Source organism: Pectinophora gossypiella, chromosome 6 (genome assembly GCF_024362695.1).
Source record: "Pectinophora gossypiella chromosome 6, ilPecGoss1.1, whole genome shotgun sequence".
Taxonomy (NCBI): Eukaryota; Metazoa; Arthropoda; class Insecta; order Lepidoptera; family Gelechiidae; genus Pectinophora; species Pectinophora gossypiella.
The window spans coordinates 8269195-8295862 of record NC_065409.1 but is presented as its reverse complement, the minus strand read 5'-3'; the positions used below and the strand labels follow the sequence as shown (position 1 = coordinate 8295862).

Sequence of the window (26668 nt, the reverse complement as noted above, 5' to 3'; positions counted from 1 at the left end):
CAGCCGAAAGTGATTTTTCAAAATTGTGCTTACTCGGTTTTCACTATAAAACAAAGGTATGCAAATTTGTTACCGCACGAGCTGTATCGACGTTTACTCCATTTAATGAACTTACTGTGGCTTCAATATAACTATAATGACACCAAGTATTGCCCAACATACAATGCAACGTATATATATGAGCATCTAAGTGTGGTAGTTGAATAAATAGTTGAGTAAGTACTTAAATAAAAAGTAAAATAAACCTTTGATAGCCATTTACATTTCTTTTGATAAGGAAAAAGCATTCGATATATAAACATTTCATGAAGAATAGATAGAATAGATAGAAGCTGACTATTCAGTCTTTTTTTGGCGTGACTTATTGTAGATTTGCCGCAGATGGCATTAACTACTTGGCCGGACGTTTAAGACAACAGGCCTGAGAGTGCCCAGTTGGGCGCGAATCTCGGCTCAGAGCGTCGTCTGAGAGGAAAAATATTTGAAAGAATTAATCGACCCTAGCGGGTCGATAGCGATGAGCGCTGAATGAGGGAAATCATCGACCTCGCCGGCGGAGTCGGTATCGGGGTCCTGAAGTGTTTGGTGTCGCGAGCTGATTGGCTGCCTCTATGGCTAGGTGGTGCGGGGTGCGGAGCAGAATCGAAAAAACGCAGAATCGAAAAAACAGACTATTCGGTCGCGTGCTAACATTGCGTAAGTATTATATAAAATTCGTTTCAGACTTTCAATGTCCGTTGTTGCGTACGTCATGCATAATTGAATTACGATATCTACACAAGCAGAATTGCAGAATTTATAAATAAAGATGAGTGGGTATGCATATTTTATGTTCTATAACAAATGTGTAAAGCCGAAATGTCCATACGCAAATCTACTGGTGTAAACTGGGCTGTGTTAGACTCGGCGAATGCGCTCGTTTGCGATAGGCTCGCGAGCTACAATCGTGCATCACGTAATGTGATCTTGGCTCGTATTTTTGCATTGTCCATCCCCAACTAATACATACATAACACATACATAAACAGCCTATATACGTCCCACTGCTGGGCACAGGCCCCCCCCTCAATCAACCGGAGGGGGTATGGAGCATACTTCATCACGCTGCTCCAATGCGGGTTGGTGGAGGTGTTTTTTTTACGGCTAATAGCCGGGACCAACGGCTTAACGTGCCCGTCGAAGCACGGAATCATCTTACTTTTTCGGACAATCAGGTGATTCAAGCCTGAAAAGTTCTTACCAAACAAAGGACAGTCTCACAAAGTGATTTCGACAATGCTCCCATCGGGAATCGAACCCGGACCTCCAGATCGTGAGCCTAACGCTCTAACCACTAGACCACGGAGGCTGATCCCCAACTCATTTGCGAAAATATATACCCATTTCACGAAGCACATCAGAACTTATCATTTGCAAGATGAGACAGGTATAATATGTATATTTTCACACGCGAGTTGAAGTCAGACGATTAAAAAATAAGGTTCCCGATGAATCATTCGTCCTCAACTCATTTGCGAAAATATACATATATCTGTCTCATCTTGCTCGTGACAAGTTCTGATTTACTACGTGAAAGGGGTATACCTAATATACTTTCGCATTAGAATCGAAAACGAATGATGTCAAAATACGGCTCCTGCCTCGTGCGAGCAAACTACAAGTCTCACGTGCTTTCTATGACTGCGTGAATGTTGTTTAACTCTAAATGTAGTTTACACGTCGTCCGCAAAGTGGAAAGTTGCGGACCAAACTGATAAGTACTGTATCCGCGCAGTACAGAGCGCGCACTGCGCACTGCGCACATGCGGCGCGTTCGCTGAATCTGGATGGAGGAGTCTAAAGTAAAGAGACACAAACAGACATAACTCACGCCACATCTAGCGGGATGGGCACCAGATACAGAGTAGGTAGGTGCATTTCGTAGCTGCAAACAAGTTTTACGTCACATTTTCATAATTTGTTACAACAGGCTCTTTAAACAAGAAACTGATGATGCTTAGGCCGTCGGCAACGGTTTCAAAAAGCTCAACGGACATATATTCACAAAATAGATGCCTCGTGTTGATTTGTTTAATCTTCATCCCCCTAGCATTATTCCGTTTTCCATAGGATCCGCTTACCTAACCTAAAGATTGGAGAGGTCCAGTTTTTTACAGAAGCGACTGTCTGTCTGACCTTCTATCCCGCGAAGGGACAATCAGCCCAATACAGGTTAGGTCACATACCTCCGAAAATGCATTTCTCGAGAATGTGTGGGTGTGGTGTGGGTGGTGTATGTGTGTGTTTCTCGGGGGTGTGTGTAATATAAAGAAATATGAATGAATCCAATAACAGCCTGAATAGACCCAAATAACAGTGTTTCTATTTTACATGCAAAGTATGTAAGATACTTAGAATAAACGAATATTCAATGTTGATTTTAAACTTTCAAAGAAAAGTATATCTCACTAAAAAATCTTGTCTTTGTAACTACGATCTCCCACGAACTTTAAAAACTTTCTGCTTCTTCTCAAAGTAATTAACATTGCTTATTTATTAATTTCCTAGGTTAAGTATCAAATACCTTATCAGTCAGCTCATAAAAAAGATAAGTATTATTTGTCACTGATTTAGCATTCGGTCTTTTAAGGTTTTGTTCTACTTCAGACCTTACTCTTGTGAATGTCATAGACATGAATGCATAAGATCACTAAATCTTATAAGGCACAATGTACCTATACGTTTTTTCCCAGTGACATTCAAAATTTATCTTTTTACAGTTTAAGACGGTACTTAATTAAACAGAAAAATGGTTGCATAAGGTTATTTATAAAATATGAATGCGCGTTAGATATATACTGTCTGGGAAGTGATATTTTTAAATTGCAGAAGAATATTGTATGTTTTTTAAAGAATATCTAGGGGCCTGGCTAGGTTGTGAGAGCTGCGGTAGTTTTAGGTGAATGAGACGTTCATTATGTAAATAATAACGATTTAAAGTACTATGTTACATACTGTATAATTTAATTTTGAATTTGAATATACCTAAGTGTCTTTTAATTTTTACATATCTCCTCGCCTTATCTGGTTGTCTGGAAGAAATCATTTGCCATGTACTTAGTTAAGAGTCTTTTGGAAATATTTTCTTTGATTTTGGTAAAATAATGTAAGTATTTGTTTTGTATTGTGATAGTACGATGATTGTACCGACACTCTAACCATAATATAACAGAGATCGATTTGTCAAAAACCTGACGCAGAATATAACGTTATCGTGCCAGCTTACATTAATACATGATATGAAACAAAACCCCCTCATAATAGGATTATGCTCGACTCACCGTGTGCCGAGGAAAATTATCGGTTTTAATATCCCAATGGCAACTCAGCTAAACACCATATTGTAGATAACATAATCAACGACGATGACTAAATCATGGCAACCCATATTTTCAAAATGTGTATTCAAAATGCAAATCATGCGCCCGAAGTGTCTGACCATGTGGTGAATGCTATCCGACGCAACTCTACAAAAACTCATGTCAAAAAAGTAAACTGTTAGCAAAAGTTGGCTAAGCAACAGTAAAGATTAAAGGAAGAATTTATATACTATGCACTAGCTTCAACATTCATCAAAACAACTATCCATCCAGACCTATAAGTTTACAATAGTCACTTTCCTAACAAAACTAGGGAGTTGGCAAACGATCAGAAACTTTCAAAATATATTTTTAGAAATCTCTTATCGATGTTCCGTCTGAATATTACAGCAGAGATTCTTTTCAACCAGTTTTTTGATTATTTTTTTTAACGAAGGAAAACTTTTCTTTCTTTTATCTCAAGTTTTTTAACAAGCCTCAAATACACCCACCCAGTAACAATAAAGGAGAACTGCTTAAAAGATTATGGCTTTGAAACTTTAACCTAAAGTAGATATTAAGTATATCAATAGAAAACTTGAACACGAAGTTTACACGTTCTTTAGGTCGGAGTTCCAGCGACCGCCGGCTCGCGAGTTGTAAACGGTTTAGTCGTTAGACAAGTTTGTAAAAGCTTTCCTACAGCTTCCTACAAAAGGATTTTGTTAATTACCTAATTCATGCAAGAAAATTCCGTAGCAAAAATTCCGCTCGCATAACTGTGTTTTCGTTAAATATTTCGTGATCTGCGAAACGGTTTATTAATTTTTTATAAATTGCTATTGTGTTATTCGACTGACTGTGGGCTCGGTTGACGCGTCAATGCCAAAAAATGGTATCAATTTACGTTGGAAAACTGTGAGATATTTGAATATCAAAATGAAAAATAGTATAAAGAGAATTGCAGAAAGCGAGTCACCTGCATCAGTCACCTGCCGCCGGTCGTAATCTCGCGACGACGGGCGATAATCACAGATTGGACGCTATCCAATTTCACCGTACATTTGCCCGCCATCGTACTGCCTCGTGAGGGTATTTTTCAAAATAAAAGTCGTCGTTTCTAACAGCCTATTAAGTTCAAGTGATTTGTTTCCTTGACTGGTTCCTTTTGTTTGAAAGTAATTTCCAACTCGAGTCGCTCTAAAATTTTGAATTGTGACTTGGAAATTCAAAATGCGGAAGCTTCATTTTAAAGGTTTCACAGCTACCTATCTCTAGATATTAAACTACCTATTTCAAAAACAATATAGTGAAACGCTATTATATAAATGTGCTCTATATACTCTTGACGTCGAATACTAAAGAGGTAAATTTTCTACTCAAACTGAAAGATAATTTTCTGTTTTGCGTTTAATTATTTTCCGGTTCCGGTTGGAACTAGTGCGGGTATGGCATTGTAGGAATGTATATGAGGTGCTTGTTTGATAATTCTTGGTACATGAGTTTAGATAAGGGTTATTCGGGAATGTGGTAGACGGTACGGTGAGCGATGGGTAGAGCAGTAACAGCGAAGTCGCCGGTTTAGTAACACGTCTCGCGCCGCGCCGCACTGCGCTGGCCGTTGTATGAAGTGCCGCTCTAGTGTAGCAGTTACAAACTCTTGACTAATCGGATAAAACATTCATCAAGCAACAGTTGTTCATCGAATATTCTATACAATGAGACCCGACAACGACAAAACCCGGTAAGCCAATTAAAAAATAATTTAGTAAAATATACGTTACAATCGAATAGTTCGGAAACATTTCAAATTGCCGCGCTGGTTTGCGATGTAAATTGCATTGAATTTTAAACGCTAGTTAAGAAGTGAAATGAATATTTAGTTGATAAAAAAAATATAATTTAGGTAAACATTTAGGTATTTTTATTTTAATATAAGTTAATTATCTTTTCGCGATATCAGAGTAAGATAGGTGCTGTTACATTTATCATCGTCAAAAAATATTATTAATGACATGCAAACAACTGTGTTTGAATTATCGAGAGACATTTGCACAATTTACGTACGTAATGTGTTGTCACCTTCAGTAATACTTAGTTAACTACTTCATTATTGCGAACGCGTTGTTATGTTGCACGTCATTCTTTTCTTTTATCAACAATATAAGTAATCAAATTTATTCACATGAACTCGCGCAAATGATTCCTTCTGGATTACGTCGACCGAAAAGTGTACTGGTAGCCACTATTTAACAAAATATTATAATTACAATATAAAACATTTGCAATAAAATATTTTAATGAACAATATTAGTGCTTAATAGGATTTATTTATTTACAAGAACTCCCATGAGTCCTTCTGTGAACCGAAAAGCTTAGTTGAGGCCACTTTGATGGATCATCAAATCTCCCCAAATACGTCCATCATGTCGGATATCACGATGATAAGCAACATGTTATCTTTTCTAAATTGATACAATACAGATTGTGTTTTTATCGATATGTAGAAAGCAAAATGCAGTAACACATTTCGTATTGATGTTCTAAGATTAATACGAGAAACTGTAGCGAGATAGCGATAGTTTACTGGCCCACCACCCATAATTCCCAAGTCATAAAATTATCGATACGTATCGATAGTCATAATTCCTAAGTTTTTTTTTGTTTATTGACTTGTCGCAAGTTTAAGGGTACAGTTTACACGCGTGGTATCGCTCAACTAAAACTAGGGGTTTAGCCAAGTTTCAGGCTGAATGGGATTGACATAAGGTGACATGTTAATCGTCAATCCTATACATTTTTTATCACTGTCATTGTCATAATCGTTTGCAACTTGGATAAGGCCCCTGGTTTGTACCTTGATGATAGATTTCTCAAGCTGTTAAGTCCACTTTTACAACATGTATTTGATAATCATCATCACTAGTCGAAGAGCCACGCTCTTGTCAGTATAGCATTCTCCATTCATGTATATCAAAGGCCAATTCCTTTACTTCCTTATAAGATACGACGTTCACCTTCTCTTTGATCTGTTCCATTTAAGCTCTTCTGGGTCTTCCCCTTTCTCTCTTTCCTTATACCTTTCAAAAAATTCATTTGATAATAAACAACTAAATATTTTTTTAATAGTTGAATAACTTTTTTTTAATAGCTCTCATTAATTTCATGCCCATCAAAATGTAAGCTTTTGTCCTCGCTCTGGATTGTTCATGGAATATTCCGATAAACACTAATAGTATGGATTATATTTTATGGATGAACGGAGGATTTTACATAGCGCTGGTTGTTAAGTTATTTATTTTCCGTGAAAAGTAAGCCACTCCCTCACAACTCCCTCTGGCCATTTGTAAACCCTATGATAAGTTTCAAACAAATCAAATCAATCAAAATGTAAATCCAATATAATAAGTTTATGACTATGATTTTTAGTCACTATATAATTACGCTCATTCATTTGAATTATTTATCATCTCTTACTTTTTAGTCGCAGCCAATTAGTTAATTTTATAATTAATCATAACAGCCTAGCCTTTTTACTAACGGCCTGAGTAATATTTAGTCATAACGTTAACACAACATTTGATAAACTGGCTGGTTGATGCTTGGGCCATCACATCGATAAGTTTAGTTTCTTATATATTTTTTTTCTTTTAAGCTAGTTGGCTGGTACATATTAACATATTAATATTGAATTATAGTGATAATACACCTACTGATCACCTTTATTGCCTGACAAACAATGTATTTTCTATACTAAACTAACTTTTAACTAACTGTTTTTTGTTGACGTACAATGAATTCGTAGGTAACGAGACAGACAACTTAACAGTTAATCTGACCTTCGTTTCAAAGTATTTTTTGTTTCTAGTAATTAACTTGTACCTAACACTAGTAAATAATATACTTTTTGCTTCTAAACTTTGTGTACTTATCACTTCCTACACCTGTAGTGTAAGTAAAAAGTTTGTATCACGTTTTGAAAAAGAAAATAAATTGTTAATTTCACAGTAATACCGAATTAAGAATACGAACTCGTTACTTACGCAACTCGAAGAGGATTAATTTGATTACCTTTTAAATGGAACGTTAATAAACCCTTAGGTTCGTAAGTCGATTATTTTCACCTGACTCCTTATACAACATAGGATTTTGTTGCCTTCTCTAATTGTGGCACAAATAATGATTCCTCGAAATGTTCCCTGAGAACTCTTACGTATTTTCCTGTATTATCATCGTCTCCATAGCGTTATCGCGTTTTTTACAACGTCCAATTACCGAACCTGCAGATTTGACAGATCCGGTTTTATACAGAAGCGACTGCCTGTCTCAGACATTACAATACAGGTTAGGGCACATGGGTTACCTCCAAAAGTAATTCTCAAGAATGTGGGTTTCATCACGATGTTTTCCTTCACCGCCTAGCACGTGCTATCATGTGATAATCATTCAAATAGGTATTCAAAATCAAATTCGAAAATCATTGGTTTAGGCTTATATTGGGATTCGAACGATCTCCCTTATCCTGTGCAATAATATAATTAACTTCACACACATGCTGCCTATCCGATGCTGCCTATATACCTATCAAAGAGAAAATTTAAATCGAAAAAAAAAACATGACTCGGTTTTTTCAGATTTTTTTTTCGGTTTTTCTCTTTGTGTGTTTCCTTAAGCACGGGTAAGTGTTATAAAAACAAAAAGAAACGTATTTAGTATTACATACATCTGATATTTAGTATTATATTATATAGTTATAGTATAATACTTTTCCAATACATTACCTATTGACATTATAAAATTATCTAGCAAACCTGATTGTCCATGCCGTTATATTAAATGACTTTCCTTTTATCTTCAAGGTTGTTGCTTTGATAAAGGTATTTTCATTTTAGATATTACACAAAATAATGAAACTTATTTTAACGAAATTAAAAATTCTCTTTTTACCATTTGTGGGTAAATGTATAATTTTCCCAGAGGTGTAGGTATTTAAATTCTGAGTAACCCACATCCAGAAAATAAAAAAGCCATATAAAATTGTCTGCATTTTTATCGTTTCGCGGAAAAACGGTTGGATGAGCTTGAATTAATTGCAACGAGACCTAAAGTTAAAAAAAATCTTTTAGCTTGCAACCTTTATACACATTGATCAAATATCATTTTAAAAGTTTAGAAAGTGTAGCTATTTACATAAGTGCATAACTTACATTATCGGGTTTGTACAGGGTGTTAGTAACACCGAAACGAACACTTTGAGGGATGATTCAGACCATTTTTCTGTGTTGATATCAAGTGTAATTTTCAGTCGTAAAAGTATGGACCTGAAGAAAAAAGCATAGAAATGTTCATGAATTTTCTGACGGAAAATTTCACTTGTAACTCAAAATCACTAATTTTGTTAAGTTAGGTTAAGTATCGAAAAAGTCCCTAAAAATAAGGAATAAAAAATATGATACCTGTTTCTCCTATTAGATTAAATAGGTACTTAATAAGGCGTCACGTGAGTATTGTAATGAACAGAAACCGCCTCCCTTTATTTGCATCTAAATTAAACGACAAAGCTTAGAATGGCTAACAGGTATTCCGTTATACGATTATTTTCCTTCAAAACAGTACCTAATTAACCCTTTCACGAGCAGAGACCATGGGACATTGATGGTTCATAATAGACAGTATGACACCTTGGAAACGGAACGTCATTAGACGTTCTGTGTCCTTGAAAATGTTAAATACGCGCGACTTGTTGCTTCTACTCTAAACCGGCGTGCGTGTATGAAGCGATTGATGAAAGTGGAGGAAGCAAGAGAAGTGTGTCAGGATCGAAGCAAATGAAATTCTATAGTCTCTGCTTACCCCTGTGGGAAATAGGCGTGAGTAACTGAAGCAACAACACACACACATACATAAGTGTGTGTGTTGTTGCTTTGAAGGCATTTTCAAGTATTTAGTAAATAGGTAACAATTCCATCAAAAGGTTTGTCATTGTAACAGATAAGTTCTCAAAGTAAATTTAGAAAATGCGCTGCAATCAGCAATGGATTGAAACTAGTGGATAAGTTTACAGATAGGTAACTACCGGTTCTATTCGGCAATCAGCTTTGCTTTTCAAAGTAAGTAAACTAAATATTGTACCTTACTTAGTATGGGGGAATCTCGCAAGCGCAATTTTGAGTTCTGGTGTGATTTTCTTTAATTAAACTTCGAAATGCTCAAGCTACTTTCAATCCGGGCAAAAATTGAAACTAAGTACACTTTTTTACTTAACGTATTTATTGTAAGGGTTTGTTAACAAATATCACATCCAAATGTAATTTTGCAATAAAGCGCCTACGAGGTTTACAGCATTAAGCGAGTATTTCATGCGACAGACTTTTAATTTAAAATATCGAACTACTTATGGAAAAATATTTAACACATTGCAGCTGTCGGTGCAGTAAATTTGTTATTGAGCTAAACCGAGCACTCACAGATCTTCATTATCGTGACGGTTTTAAATCAGAGGTCGATGAAGACGGCTCCACGTTGCAATCGTTGTAACACGTCTCTTCGCTGGCCTTATCTTGACACATAATTCTGATTTTACAACTACTATGTCAGATATTACCTAATCTGTATTGGGCTGGTTTTCCCTTCGCAAGCTGGAAGGTCAAACAGGCAGTCGCTTCTGTTAAAAACCGGACCTGTCAAATCTTCAGGTTACATAAGAGGACCCTGTGGAAAACGGGATAATGCTAGGGAGATGATAAGATGTACATGTAAACAGCCTATAAACGTCCTACTGCTGAGTACAGGCCTCCCCTCAAGCAACCGTAGGGTGTACGGGCACTGTACTACAAGTTGCTTTAATAGAAAATTTACAGTTAACAAATATAAATTATATTCATATACAATTAGAATGAGATCCAAAATTACAAAAAATAAATAATCTTGTTGATTAAATATACAATAGTTAGTGCGATGCACGGGCTCACAACGCCCAATACTAAGACAAATGGATTCAATGTAAACTAATTAGGAGGTGGTAAATATAGCAGATGGTAAGCGGACCCGAAATATTAGCAAGATGTTTCAACCAGATGCAACAAAATGGATGAAAAGATATTTTATTCCCATTCAGTTCCTCTTTCACTTATTTTCCCCAAGCAGTGGAATGCGATGAGATAAAAAAGGTGAAAAGTTGCTACACAAAGTAGGTACATGAATGGATGAAGGACCGGACGTTGAAAAATGTTCTAGTCGGTCAAGTAGACTTTCCTGATAAAGGGGTGACATATGCGTTTCAATACGCTAAAAAGAGGCTCAATTTCACACTGTTTGAAAGCCCTAGTATCAAGTGAAGCGAACAAACATTATAGAGACACGTCTTGGGTATAAAATGAATCACAAAATACTAAAAAGATATTTATACTACTTACAATAGGTTAAAGTGCTTAATAACGAGTTGACCGTCCGATTTGCCCTCCATGATAAGGAAAACCCAAAATACTAATTATTTATTCTTACATGATTGACGTAAAAATAAAAATAAGTATCCGTTGCTCATCAAAACGATTTGAAATAGAGAAGAGTGCCTAAATACATACATACATACATAAACTCACGCCCGTAATCCCAAATGGGGTGGGCAGAGCCACAAGTAATCAAAGACAACTTGCAGCCACTGTTGATACGAAGTCCTAAGATAGATATGATGAACCTTATGGTGATAAGGGATCAGCCTATCGCCCATAACATTAGTCCATCATGTTAGAGGACGCAATCCCTCTGTCGGTTTTTACGACATGCCCGGGAAGACAAGCAGCTGAACGTGTTCTATGTTTTTTATTTGCTCCCAGAACAGCATAGAAGCAAAAGAGAAGAGTGCCTAAATGAGTTCGTTTATAGGTAAGTAATATTTATAAATAAACACATCATGGTTTGCCTTTTATATACTTAATATTTAATAGTTTTTTGTTGATTAACATTCAGTTTTTTAATACTTAAGTATATTATTGGTCTCGGTAAGCATTTACAGCCTTATCGACGTCATATTAGTTACGACGACATTTCTAAGTATACAACGGTAAGCATGCGTATGTCATAATATGCAAATGAATTATTTTATGACACAGTTGAACTTGAAGAACTACTTAGTAGCTAAAATAAATAAACAAAGAATGATTTTTCTTAATTTAATTATGTGGGTATATAAAACTTTATTTTATGATAATTTGAAATCAAAGCATACGCGAAATAAGTGGAAAAACTTGAATTTATTTTATTAGGTTGTTACGTTATACGACTGTTTTGAATAATAAATGTCAATCACTATTCGTTAGCCGAAGTTTATGTGCAGTTTTAGAATTCACACGTGATGATCTGATTACGTAGTCAATTTCGAGATCAAACGGAACATTTCAGATGGGTACAAATAAAGTAGGATTTTTTTGGATTTTGGGCTAGTCGTCCTAACCACGAGTACTACTATGCAGCCAATAGAATCGGCTAATGGCGACAGCTATTACAGTTAGTTACCTACCGTACCGACAGCTACTGTTTCTCTTTTGACAGTGTGTAAGAAGCCTAAGTAAATAATGTTTGACAGAGAGGCAATACGATAAGAAGTAGGCTACATTATAAGAATAAAATACAACAGGATATTTAATATTTGCTTAATAAACAATAAAGACAATCATAAATCTACTCACTATAATTCATGTTTTCACGGGGCTTACCTAACCTGAATATTTGACAGGTCCGGTTTTTTACAGAAGCGACTACCTGTCTGACCTTCCAACCCGCGAAGGGAAAACCAGGTTAGGTCACATACCTCCGAAACGCATTTCACGGGTATTCTTCACGATGTATTCCTTACCGCTGAGCACATTTATGATTCAAACATGAATTCGAAAAACGATTTAGAAAATCATAGGTTTAGGTTCATGCTGGATTTGAACCTGCGACCTCGCAGTGACAGTCAAGCGTTCTTCCAACTAGGCTATTACGGCTAAAATCTACCTACTGTAACATAATTAATTACAGATAATATCAATTTCGAAAAAAAAAAACAGAAAAAAAAGTTTTCATCTCGAACTCCTCCGTGCTTCGGAAGGCACGTTAAGCCGTTGGTCACGGCTGCATTAGCAGTCGTTAATAACCACCAATCCGCACTGGGCCCGCGTGGTGGTTTAAGGCCCGATCTCCCTATCCATCCATAGGGAAGGCCCGTGCCCCAGCAGTGGGGACGTTAATGGGCTGGTGATGATGATGATGATGAATATCAATTTCATTTACCTACCTACAAATTCGAGTTACCCACTGCAAGTTTTCTCATTCGCAAACCTTTGTTTTAAAAGGGAAGCTAGTCGTTAATTAAAAATTTAAAACACATAAAACAAAGCTCGCGCAATTTAAAAACAATCTGTTAGAAGAAAGTCTCTATCAGAAGAATTTAAAATACCTGTCCGTTTAAAGTGCTTACCGTGTTGGGCGGATCCTTGTCAGGATTTATTATCAAACACAACTTAAACTTAGCGTATCAGGTACTTAGATAAGTATCCATGAGAAAAATTAAACCAAAGTTAGTTAGTTTATTCCCCAAGAAATTGTGTAGAAGTTTTCTTGAACGGCGATACTCCACAACTCCTTTGGAACGTTTTATAAAACCAACTTAAAATGAGAGTACTTATAGCGCAATATAAAACAATTTTCTTTTCTTTATTTAGATTGGTCTTGTTTCTTTGTTATTGGACTTTCTAGATACTTTATACTTTTTTTTACTTTTAGATAGGTATGTTAGTAACCTACATAAATCTTCCTTTAAGGGTGGCAACAAACATGAAGAAATTTACGTAAGTAGCTTTTTAATAAGAAGTTTCTTTGACTTCCTTCTGAATATTGTATCATCATCAGTATAATAAGTTTATGAAAAAAAATCAAGACAAAATTTTTAACATTCTTCGAGTTTCCTCTGGCCTATTTGGTAGGTCGCAAAGTCTCCGTACAGTTTCAAAGACGAATTTCTGTTTAATTATATTTTATTTGCTGCCATGAGGAGTGCTTGTACAGTGAAAGTACCTGATACGAGTACATTGAGAGCCTCTACAGTGCCGTCTAGACCCGAAGAGTTTTACCTTTAATGAGCAACTTTAAGATTGCTAACTCGACTCGATTGATGGCGGGAGCATTGGGGAAAACGAAGCGATAAGAATATATACTTACATTAAATTTGTAATACATTCTTTATTGTAGGTACACAATAATTAAATTAATGACAAAAAATAAACAAAAATAGGTACATAAGGTGGACTTATCTCTAAAAGAGATCTCTTTCAGCCCATTCTTTTGCATGGTGTGAAAGGTCAATAAAAGTGAGAAGGCACAAAGTCTACAAAATAAAAAATAAAAATCCCATATATTAATACATACAAATATATAGACATATAAATAAACACAAGTGTAAAAATATACAGGGTTTTAGTGACATGAACACTCGGGGGAATGATTCAGACCATGATTCTGAGTTAATATCAAGTGTAGTTTTCCGTCAAAAAATTCATGAATTTTTGTTTTATTTTTTAAATTATTTTCAATTCTATACTTTTGCGATGGAAAATCCCACTTGATATTAACTCAGAAATATCACCTGAATCATCCCCCTCAGTATTCGTTACGATGTCACCCCGTACAAGTAAATACATGTAGACATACAAGTAGGTAAATATGGGTGTTAGTGCAATAAAGTGTTTTATTATTATTAATATGTATGTCGTTTCTATATCTCGGGCCTATGGAGTTCCGGACTTATTATTATTACTTGATTATTTACTCTCAGATCAGTGAGCAGTCGATTTGACCATCAAACATTTCATACACATCACTCTTTAAGGCTGCCCCCTCTGTCCATGTCTCGCTATGCCCATGAGCTATGCTCTAGTGTCTGGCAAGTAGACAGGAAAATAAGTTCGCACGGACTGAATACCGCCCGTTTTCATCTTTGTGTCACAACGCAATTTCTCGAGGCCTATTTACCATGTAAGCTCTACTGTACAGCTCAATTCATGTATAAACATAATCGTGTAAGAATAGGATGTTCATGCATGGCTGGAATGGGCCGACGAGGATAGACGTTTCGTAGCCATTTGACCGTATGGAATGTAGTAATTTAGCAACTCAAGCATATTACTACATGTATAATATTATTAGCTATACTTACAGACATCGTAACGAAAACTTTCACGGATGATTCAGAACATGATTCTTAGTGGATACCAAGTGGAATTTTCAGTCGCAAAAGTATGGAACTGAAAATAATTAAAAACAAAAAAAAATCATGACCTTTTCGACAGAAAATTTCACTTGATATCAACTAAGAATCGTGGTTTGAATCATCGCCCTCAGTATTCGTTACGGTGTCACTAACACCCATACGTACTCGTATGACTACCAGTACGTACTTGTACGGGGTGTAAGTGACATCGGAACGAATACTCACTTTCTGGCTGCTTAACTTCCGAACACAAAGGGACTCAAACAATCCTATCATACGCATGTGTCGGTTTTATAATAATGTCGCCTCCATAAATAAAAACTTGGATATTTTTAACAATTTTGAAACATTTAGAACACAAATTATTAAAAGTCTAGTTCTTGTACCACAAATACCTTACGTTCGTATCTAATCCTGATTTGAGCCGGCATAGCTACAATTACAGTCAAACTTACTACTTACTCTGGGAGTCATAAGATGGATATTATGATAAATCGTATAATGACAGCAGTAGCTCACCTCGCGTCACCTAAATATTTAGGTACTTAAGTAGTTCAAGTTTATCGTGTTAGAGATTTTTTACAACACTCCTGCTATGTCATATATATAATAATCATATATATTAAGTAGGTGATCGACATTATAATTATGTTTTTTTCTCAGGTTTTTCGTTATCTACTGCCAGTTTAGCAAACATGTAAAAAACCTCCGCTCTTTTGGCAGTAATTCTAGATTATTCCAGCGCCTCCATAATATGCATCAAAATTCCCCCAGAGTTCATTGAATGGATCACGCAAAATACTAATAAATAAAATATTTTTCAGACGAAATAATAAAACCGAATATAACCTATTGTTCTGAAACGACGACAACAAAGCCTGTGGCATTGAAATTTTAAAAATAATCAATCTACACCTCATATTCCTTTATTGTTTTACGATCAGGGGATTATGATAAAATATAGCTACATGTGTGATGTAATTCGTTTTTTTATAAGTATGTCTGTCGTCTTAAATAACTGTTCATTGCCCAAAAGTATTTATTTTACTTTGATCTTTTATTAATATCACACTGATTTGTGACATTGGCCGCGTAGAATTAGTTACTTAGTAGAGAATTATCTAGAAGGATTCTATTGCGAATAAGTTGTAGTAGCAGTGTACAGTCTACGTCAATGTCAAATATATTCTCAACATGTTAATAGGTACAATAAACGATAACATTTTGTCTTATATGATCAAAGATGGCCTGTGCCCAGCAGTGGGAGGTATATAAGTTATATTTATGTTATGTTATACAATGAATAAACAAATAATATCATAAACGTATACAGAAACTTACAACTTCTGAAATAATCAGTTACATACTTATATTTACATAATGTTATGGGTAAGAAAATTGGAAAATTCGGGTTCTTTTGTTAAATTTTATTTACAAGAAATTTTTTTATACCAAAAGGTATTTTAAAAATTAATTCTCCATGACATACTTAAATGTTGCCTTGGCTACGCTATTATATTTTATGTGATCAATCATAAATTAGTAGTACGTCGGGTGGCTTAGTTTAGTTAATTTGTTTAGAGCACAAAAACCTAACTAGTTTTAGATTAAACTTGTCTGTTTCTGTCAGTTTCATCGCTTATTTAGTAAAAAATATTTATTTCAATAAGTATTGTAGGTACGCTTAGTTTATGGATTATTGTTCATGTTATTAAGATAAAATGATAAATCAAGTGATAACAAGTTCATTGACATGTTGTACGTAGACTAAATATTATTGGGTCTTTTATATTGTTTTGTAGGTTTGTATTTATTTCTTTTGTCCGGCCAAGTAGTTAATGCCATCTGCGGCAAATCTACAATAAGTCACGTCAAAAAAAAAATCTTTAGTATGTACGATACTGACGACCCGATTGCTCTAGCCTTAGAGACGGCCAATTAGGCCGCGAGAACAAACGCTTTAGGACCCCAAAATCACCCACGCCGGCGTGGTCGACAACTCCGATTATCCGGTCGATTATTTATTTGAATTATTATCTCTCAGGCCTGTTGTCTTAACATAAACATAAACTTCCTATATACGTCCCACTGCTGGGCACAGGCCTCCCCTCAATCAAGCGAAGCGGATACTCCACCACGCTGCTCCACTGCGGGTTGGTGGAGGTGATTTTACGGCTAATAGCCGGGACCAACGGCTTAACGTGCGCTCCGAAGCACGGAATCCACTTACTTTTTCGGACAATCAGGTGATTCAAGCCTGAAAAGTCCTTACCAAACAAAGGACAGTCTCACAAAGTGAATTCGGCAATGTCTCAATCGGGAACCTGTTGTCTTAAAACTTGGATTTAATGACAGCCCTCAGTGCTTACTATTTGCCCAGCCAAGTAGTTAATGCACGTCAAAAAAGTAAAAAAAATCTAGCCTATCGTCTCCCACTGTCAAAACCCCTATTCTCTTCTTCCATAGCTCTGTATCCAGGCAGTTGTTTTGCCAGTCCCTTTCAAAGATATCCAGGTCTTCTTCCCGTTTTCTTTTGTGTCTGCCTCTGTAGACATCCATTGCTTGAGCGCTTTAACCCATCTATCCGGGTGCATTCGATAAACATGGCCGGCCCAGTACTTCAGCTTAGATATCTTCTTACCAACGTATGTGATCTGTGGACTGTGTCTGTGTATCCGTCGTGCAGTTGTTTATTTAAGAAAAATAACTACTGTAAGGTATACTTAATTAAACTCTGAACAGAGCTACGAACTATGTGCGTTACTCCGCAAACTTTCAATAATTTGGTATTTGTGTTTTAAAATGGTAATTACTTTAAAACTTTTCACTTATTTAATATCTCTACTATGTCATAAAAGTTACCAAAAGGATCTTGTCTCCTACGTGATGGGTGTCCATCTTTGTTTGGAAAGGTGGAAATGATATATGAGTAGGTATAGGTGGGTATGTTAAATACCAAGGAATAGAAGAATGTCTATTCCGTGTTAAATATTATGATGTAGACCTTATAGGTTACCAATATACCCATACCCAGACACGTCGTGACCGAAATAGTATTTAACGTCCGTCAAGAGGTCCGTGTTGCTCTATGGTTGGTACCTTACTTACTAAAATGTTACAAAATTAACTAAGAGTATAACGGAACGTAAGATTGATAGAAAGCAAGAGAGAATTCTATGGAAGGATAGCTATTATTGGGGATTTGATTCTTAATGGTATGAATTTAGAACGGTTGATGAAAGGACGGAGGGAAGTTTTTTGTTAAATAAGATATTGTGGATAAATACTTATATTAATTTTTGGTAGGTACAGACGGTGTCAAGGTGTTGAAAGTTATTGTAAAAAAATAAGTGAAGAACAATATCCCTTTTTATTCTATGTCCCACATTAATACAATAGATGAAACAGTTACAAATGAATTTATGTTCAACATGATATAACAGGTATAGTCTGAAGACCCCACTCGCTGGAGAATAAAGATAAATGATGCGTCGTTAAGTTACACCAGCCATTTAGTTTGAGTATCGCTGAGAGAATCACTGGTAGCACCGCGGTGATAAGCGGTGTCTGGCCTTATTGAACGTAGGTACACCCATTTATACACACACACATACATATATATACATACATACATACATAAACTCACGCCTATTTCCCACCGGGGTAAGCAGAGACTATAGAATTCCATTTGCTTCGATCCTGACACACTTATCACACATATCTCATAGTAAGTATTATTGCTTGTGGGATCATAAACCAGTGCTTATCCACATTAGATGTAGGTAGATTCATATATAAACCATAATACCTATTAGGTAACCTGTATCTAGCGGATTGAGCAGTGCAAAAAAAAAACTTATTCTTGTGCCGTTCGAGCTGCAAGGTCGATGACCGACCTCATCATTGCTGGAGTCAGGGTTATACTGAGCTGCCAGACGCCCCTGACATTGCTCATGTAACAAGTACGTACTTAAATAAAGAGTAGCCGGGACCACCAGATGAAAATGTGTCTCTCGATGTACAGAATCATCATACTTTTTACGATACAGGGATACTATAGTATCAGGACCCATTACACAGTGCGACATAGTACATCATGTTAGAACACATAATTTAGTCGACTTTTAATCATCACAAATTTAAGAGCCACGCTCTTGTCGGTGTAGCATTCTCCATGCTTTAGGGAAAAATAGGGCAGTGGTTTCCCTCTTGCCTTTCGCCCCACAGTACTCTGTCTGACGCGAATGTGATGCTCAGGCATGTGTTAAGTTTTGTTCCAGGTGAGAGCTCTCAGCGCTCCCCATTTGTCTGGCCGATAGTTAATGCCATCTACAATAAGTTACTTAAAAAAATAAATCTGTCGCTTTTCAAAATCTTTTACAACTTGGCTAACCTCCCAGGACTCTCCAGAAGTCGACTTATCATCGCTGGTGAAGTATCAAGATCTCTTATCTGTCTGTAAAAGGTTGTCTGTCGCTAACTTTTACAGACAGAATATAGACAGAAATGACAAGATCGCTATCTTGTCACTTCATTGACAATGATAATGCAATTCGTTCATGTCAGGTTTTGGTATGTTCAAAGACGAAAAATAACAACTTATTAGTTGCTTAAAGAATAATAATTTCTTAGCACCAAAACCAAAAGTCGCAAGTCGTTTTGACAAATAGTCGCTTTGCCTACTCGAATAGAATTTACAGCCGAAATCGTATGTATGTATTCCAACCTTGAGTAGTTTTAAAATTCTCAGGGAAAACAGACGTAGTTTGCTATGTATGATAAGATAATCAATTCATTCATATAACTGAGCTGTTTAAAGATGAGATAACCACTATTAGAGTATTGTAGATAGGTATTAGGTACCATCATACTATGCTGCAGAATTGGATTCAAGTTATCTAGACGAAAATATTTGCATTCACCGCTTACAAGCTTTATCGATCTGTTTGTTCACTAAAATCATCCTCGTCATTTTCTTTGTAGTTATTTACAGCTGCTAACGTCATTGCATTTACATATTACTTACACTAAAATTCACTTTACTGTTGTTTTATGAAGAGGAGTAGAATATTCTGTTACGTTCATACCCGTGTATTGTCATGCACTGAAAATACGAGTAATATTAGAATGTAATGTTATTTATTTATTGTGAAAGGGATATGCTTAGTTTAGTGTAGCTCGTCCATTTGACGGATGTCATCATTCTCAAATGTATTCAATGACCGCGGTTCATTTGTTCTTTCACCACTTTATTAGGGCTTATTACCTCCCATCATCTTATCACTGCATTGTGGTCACCGACTTGTTTTCAACGTCGCCTGTCAAATTGCTCACGCCCACAAGATAGGTATGTTATTGACGCTCTATCCAGTCCATTGAGCTCGGCCAAAACAAGGACTTGCGTATTAGCCTTTTTAACTTCATTCATTCAGCAACTCTGAATCTCTCAACTCTTGTAGGCGGTATAGGACGTCATAGATGAAGTAGGGGTTTTGTTCGTTTTATAAATTATCCTGTTTTGCACACTTATAATATTCATAGATTTAATAAAACAGTACATTTAGCGAACTTTTTTACAGTGCAACGCGGTTTGTGCGATATCGCCTGTCGATGCTATTTGGGTATCGAATCGCGCTGTGGAATAGTCGCTTACTTGCCTAAATGAATGTAATCAGTTGGATAACAAGACCTCGTTTGTCAAATCTGAAAAAGAATGATGAATGACACGTTCCAATCTTATTTCACGTGAATTCACATGTTATGAGTCTGTATCTTCAAAGAAATGAGTAAGTATATCATTAGTTCCTGCGAATACGGAGGGTATGGCTGTGTACGCGTGCCGTGTATAGTAGACAATTTCGCACACAATATGAAGTTAGCTTTGGTTGGCAGGTGAACAGACAAGACGTAACGACGCGTCCTGTATAGATGAATGCCTCCGGCGAAATCCTTGCTTCATTTTGTATTTTTCGGAACCTTTTGTAGATAGTAGGCCCTAACAATCTAAGCAAAGTACCTATTCAACTGATACACATGCTAATATTCTCATATACTTACCTTTGCATTCCCTTTATTACACCTAGGCTCACTCCAGTACATTAACATAAGCCTTTTATAAAGTATAAAAGATTTATAATTATCACTAGCCTTTGAAGTGTTAATGAAAGTGCTAAATCAGCTCACACAGGTCATATCGTGTTAAAATGTATCAGAAATAAGACTCATTTAGTCAACGTAATTATATGTTTATTATTTAGGTAAAATTAATCTTACTAAAGCTTTTTTACATAAAGTAAGCTTCACGTGATTTTTCAATCTATTTTCTGACAGATTCAAAATATTGTCTGGTATTTTATTGAAAAAACGTACAAATAACCTCCAAAAAGATGAATTTAATTTACTTATTTAGAATTTTGGATAGCAATTTACATACATATTTAAGTATACATCCAAGATAAATGAATTCATTCTAATTTACCATAGAAATATGGTTTCTTCTTGTGTGGAGTGAAAAGGTTTTTAGGTAATATAAACATGTTACGTCTTCTAGTGACTTCTATTCACGTTACGCAATACCTTACACTTGCAGAGGGGAAGACGGGCCCCAGTATCCGGCCGTCATACTACTTAAATATTTAATCAATTACCTAGTACTACGTAGTCGTAGTAGTAGTAGAGCCGTGGTAGCCCAGTTGGTAGATCGCTTGCCTCTCATTTTGAGGCCGCAAGTTTGAATCCAGCACAGGCATAAACCAATGATTGTCGAATTTGTTTTCGAATTCATGTTTGGATCGTAAATGATTATCACGTGCTCTGCGGTGTAGGAAAACATCACGAGGAAACCCACATTCCCGAGAAATGCACTTTGGTACCATGTCACATTAACTTTTTTGACAAATTGAACTGTAAGTCTCACTAAATGTCAAATATGTTAGTGCGACAGAGTCCTAAAGTGGGTACATCATATTGCTCATGACTGTATGTGACCTATCCTGTATTGGGCTGGTTTTCCCTTCGCGGGTTGGAAAGTCAGACAGGCAGTCACTTCTGTAAAAAATCGGACCTGTCGAATTTTCAGGTTAGGTAAGCGGACCCTGTGAAAAACAGGATAATGCTAGGGGGATGATGACCTGTGTATATATATATATATATATATATATATTATTACGTAGTACCATTGTTTACACTATGACAGTCCCTCTCCCTACTGCCGACTTCCTCACTTACTTACTTGTCTAAAAACTTTAAGTGATCATTTGCTAGGTAGAATCGTTTCCTACCTCAGATTACAAAAAAAAAAGAAATCGATACCATTTTAATTAAAGCCAAAGGTTTAATTGGATCAAAATTTGCCAGCTGCAGTATGATTAATCTCACGAGAAGGGCTATATATTTTTATTGTAAAGATTTATTTACGTGCGCTGTCTCTAATTTTACGTTGCTTTGAAGTACTTGCAGTATTTATTTATTTTATACTTATTGTTTTAGGGATTTTCATTAAGATTCTAAAATAGCAACAGAGTTCTCTGTAGTGATAGTGACAATGACCCGCTGTGCGACCTCCCAGGGATCTTTACGAGGCGGTCCCTCAGAAGAATGGTAAACATTTGTTATAAATTTCCTTTATTGCATACTTACTGCCAAAAAAAGGACACCGAAAAAGGACGCTCAAATAAAAAGTAGGACGGAATTAAGCGTAAAGGGAAATTAATTGCAGGATACAAATTAAGATGGGCGTTTTATAAATAAGTACCTGTCTGAATTTAAATTATTATTATCATACCCTTACCGTACAACCGTAATGAGTTAAATAAGTACAAAAATGAAGTTTAGTTTAGTTGAAGATAGGTACTTTCGTCTTCATTCTATTCGATCTAATAAAATGCACCATCGGAAACCACTCGAGTCTTGAATACCAATTAAATTATAATTGAACGCCTTCATAATCAATGACACGTTCCGGGATTCAATTTTGTTCATCTAAAAAGTGTCGTCGATTGCAATTAATTTACTAAATAGAAAGTTCGAGAGTATAATAATTTATATATTAGTACTTGCAGTTACGTTTAAACGTGGCTTTTAACGATGTCTACGTCGTCACTGAATCGAAACTAGCTCGTTATTTCTAAGGTCATCGAATCGAATACGGCGACTTCAACATACTATGGTGTAGTTCCATCATGATACCTAATAGAAGAGGCAGCCCTAGGGCGGGGCGAGGTGTACCACCGCTTTGGGCGAAGAAATGGGGGGGGGGGCGCCAAAATCAACCAAGACTGGTTCACCCTGGCCGCAAACTAACTTCATCGGGTTAGATTGCGGCCACATAAAACTCATACCGGGCCATAAACAACATTTTTAAAACATTTAAATAAGTAAATTTGGGTGGCCGTAAACTAATCGAAATATTTTGTATTTTAAGGGGTTGAGGGGTGCCACTTTTAGGTCTCGTACCACATAAATATTTTGCTAGGGCCGACACTGCCTAATACCAGGTACGTAGTTGAATAAACATTTCCCGACTTAGATGGAAACACACACGTGTGACGCACTTGCGCGCCATGTATCAAAATTTTATATATGTAGGTAAGTACGCACAATAGTCATCGCAGACGACGACCTTTTTTTTTTTTTTTTATTTTTTTTTTATTTTTTATTTATTTGGGATAACAAACAGTTACATATTATAATGTTACAAATTGTAATAGCTTAAAACAAAATTTATCTTAACATGCAACCAACTACATTATCCACAGCTTATGTATACAGTTTACATTTTTAGGATCTCGTTAAGATGCGTGCTGACAACTGTACCCACATTTACGCATAACTATACGCAGTTACGTAAATATATATACGTAATATACGTAAATGTAGGCATATGACAATAGGTACAGTTTCTATTTAAGTATATAATATTGAAATAAATTTCCTAGGTGGATGGCGCCAGTGTTAGTATTAGTATTAGACCTTGATGCTATTGTAAGATATTTACAAACACACAGACCGAAATTACAAGAAAACGTGGGACAAATCAAATGAAGTGGTAATTTTCTCCTCGTTTCAATCATTTGCAGGTCTGCCAAGACACAATTCTCAAATGTTTTACTGCGTCTGTTGAAATTTCTTTGAAATTTTGCGTTACTGTCATGATTATTGTTAATGATTATTTCTTTTTTTAATGTAGTGTAATTTGTTGCAGGTAGCCGTAAGAGGAGGTGAGATGAATGAGGTTGCTGTGTGTGGTGCGTCACGTTAGCGCCGATGACCGGCCGAGGGTGCGCGCGAGTGGTTGGCGAGCATGGCGAACGCGACAGACGCGTACTGCGTGCCCGGCGCCACCGACTTCAACCGTGCCTACAGCCGCCTGCACGGCTACATAGCCATCGTCATCTGCATCGTCGGCTCCGCCACCAACTCTATCAACATCGCCGTGCTCAGCCGCCGGGAGATGGCCAGCCCCACCAACTCCATCCTCACCGGACTAGCCGTCGCCGATCTCCTCGTCATGCTAGAATACATACCGTTTGCACTCCACATGAACATCAAAATAGGCCCGCAAGTCAACAAGAACACTTACGCCTGGGCAGTCTTCGTCTACTTCCACTCCATCTTCAGTCAGACGTTCCACACGATCTCAATCTGGCTAGCCGTCACGTTGGCGGTGTGGCGATACGTAGCCATCGCATATCCACAGAAAAATCGGTCTTGGTGCAGTAAAAGGAACACGACTCTTGCAATAGTGAGTGCATATGTAATATGTCCGTTTCTGTGTCTTCCCATATATTTCGCAATGACTATAGTGCCGAGTGAAGTGACTCCTCAAAACAATTCCGAGTTCGCAGAGGATCTCTCTCTACCTCATAATCGGACCGTTTACGTTTTAGAAATGTCGAAAAATGTGGAGTTAGTTACAGCAATAATGTGGATTTACAGTGTAATTTTAAAACTTGTTCCGAGCATAGCTCTATCAATATTAAGTACGTGTTTAATATCAAAGTTAACCACTACGGAGAGGAGAAGGCAGAAACTTCTCAAGAGGTCGACGGTTGGGCCCAACGAAGTAAGTACAAAGCATCTGAGCAAAATATTTCTGTAAATAATAAAAAGTTTCATAATTCACCCAACATTACTTTCACAATCTGAACTTAGTTTATATATGTAGATCCTTTTTTTCCTAGCCTATGAGTCCTACTGCTGTGCAAACGCTTCCCTCTGCTTTTCAATCCCTTTCTGTCTTGTCTTCTCTCCTCTCTCTGTCAAAAGCATCTAAAACAAGCGAGCGTTTAAGGTAATAGAAAATGACAAATCAACAGGAAACGATCTTGAACGCATTAAATGTGAAATCTTATCAAATCACTTCAGTAGATTACGTTGTCGCTGATGACGGTGTTGCGACGATTGCGACGCTAAAGTAATAAAGCATCACCCACAGGCGGGGACTGTAATCCTCTTCCAGACCTCTCGCAACTTTATTTTAACTGTCAGTATATTTTCTCTAGATTTTATCGTTTCTGCGGCGTTAACGACTTATAACGGTCAGTTTATAGCGTGTCAACAATATAAAGTAATTTTATTGATCATTATTGTCAGTGTCTTTGCATACAACGTCTGCAGTTTCACAACCTCGCAATAAAGTTTGAATAGCTAACTTCGACCGAAGTAAATGTCCTATTATTTTAAAGTGGTATTGACTTTAAGGGGCGCAACAGTTATGGGGACGTCGGTTGACCACGGCAGTAGGGTAATGTGATCGTATGAGTGGCACTCCTAAAGCAACGAGTTACGAAACGATATTTCATGCATTTTTTACTTGTGGATAAATTGTAATTTTGTACCTTTTGTATACATTAATTAATAACAGTTTACGTTTGGTTTCATGCAAGCAGAGATTCTTTAGTTTTGTATTCTGCAGGTTCGCTTTTAAATCATTAAATGAACATCTTGTTGTATGCATACAACGTACATATAAGTAAATTGTATTTGGAATGTTCACATCGCCGAAAACGGCATGTAAAATTATTTATCTTTGTCTGTTCAAAATTAGAAGCTTAAATTAGTCTGACAGCGCAGACGCAAAGGCTAACCTCCCCCCCTAATTAGTCGTGAACGAGTCAGTTCTAGGTCAAAAGTCCGTTGGACATTGTTGGTGTTTTATAACATACATAAACTCATGCCTATTTCTCACTTCAGAGACTATGGAATTCCATTTGCTTCGATCCTGACACACTTATCTTGCTTCCTCCACATTCATCAATCGTTTCATACACGCATGCCGGTTCAGAGTAGATCGTACTGAACCTTTTCTCTCTGAAGGACACCGCCAATTTGGTCAATTTATATCCTTCTAGGTCTTCATCTGCCAGCCCTACTGCCAACCTGCGCTTTATATACTGCTTTCGTAATCCTATTATCCTTCATCCGCTCTGCGCGTCCAAATCAACTTAACATTCCTTTCTCAATCTTAGTCATTACATCGTCTTTTACACCACATCTCTCTCTTATCACACTGTTTCTCAGTCTACTTCTCAATTTAACACCACAGATGCTAAGCAACGACCTCATTTCTACGGCATTAATCCTACTTTCATGCTTCTTCTGCCATACGCAATATTCACTGCCGTACTTCAGCGTTTTATAACATCAACTATAAATAGGAAACTGGACTGAAATTTTATATTAAGTATGTAAGTTTATTGCTGAATAAGAAACATAAATAAATAAAGTTAAGTACATTGCAAACAATTTACAGACACCGCACCAGTGTGTCACTGGCTTGTTTCTCAAACGGGGAACGGACATGCACCAATCAGTTATAAATGTTCACTAACACAGTTGGCTCGACCATTATTTATAGATGGCGATACGGCTCACTACCTCTCACATTGGTTCAACAAAGCTCGGTGAGCTTACATTCGACTAACCCTTCAGTAGTAAGCTTGTATTAACAAGTTAATGCAAAAGGCAAAAAGAAGTGGGAACAAGTCCAAACTTATAACCACATACATACGCCTTGGCAAAGGTCTCTCTCATCAGAGGAAGGTAGGGGGTATGAAGTATAACATTACATCATCACGTGGCC

At 36.6% G+C, this 26668-nt stretch overlaps 1 protein-coding gene across 3 annotated transcripts in view; it reads left to right on the top strand.

Moving 5' to 3' along the window:
- LOC126367916 (G-protein coupled receptor dmsr-1-like) overlaps window positions 1-26668 on the top strand; it is a 92490-nt gene that overhangs the window by 39070 nt on the left and 26752 nt on the right. For 2 of the 3 annotated variants that reach the window (XM_050011720.1, XM_050011718.1), the window contains exons 1-2: window positions 4891-5082; window positions 23789-24649. In XM_050011720.1, the coding sequence (XP_049867677.1) occupies window positions 23888-24649 (762 nt within the window). In that variant the 5' untranslated portion in view covers window positions 4891-5082; window positions 23789-23887. Of the gene's footprint in view, window positions 1-4890; window positions 5083-23788; window positions 24650-26668 lie in introns of those variants that run through there. The other variant, XM_050011719.1, reaches the window with a different exon arrangement.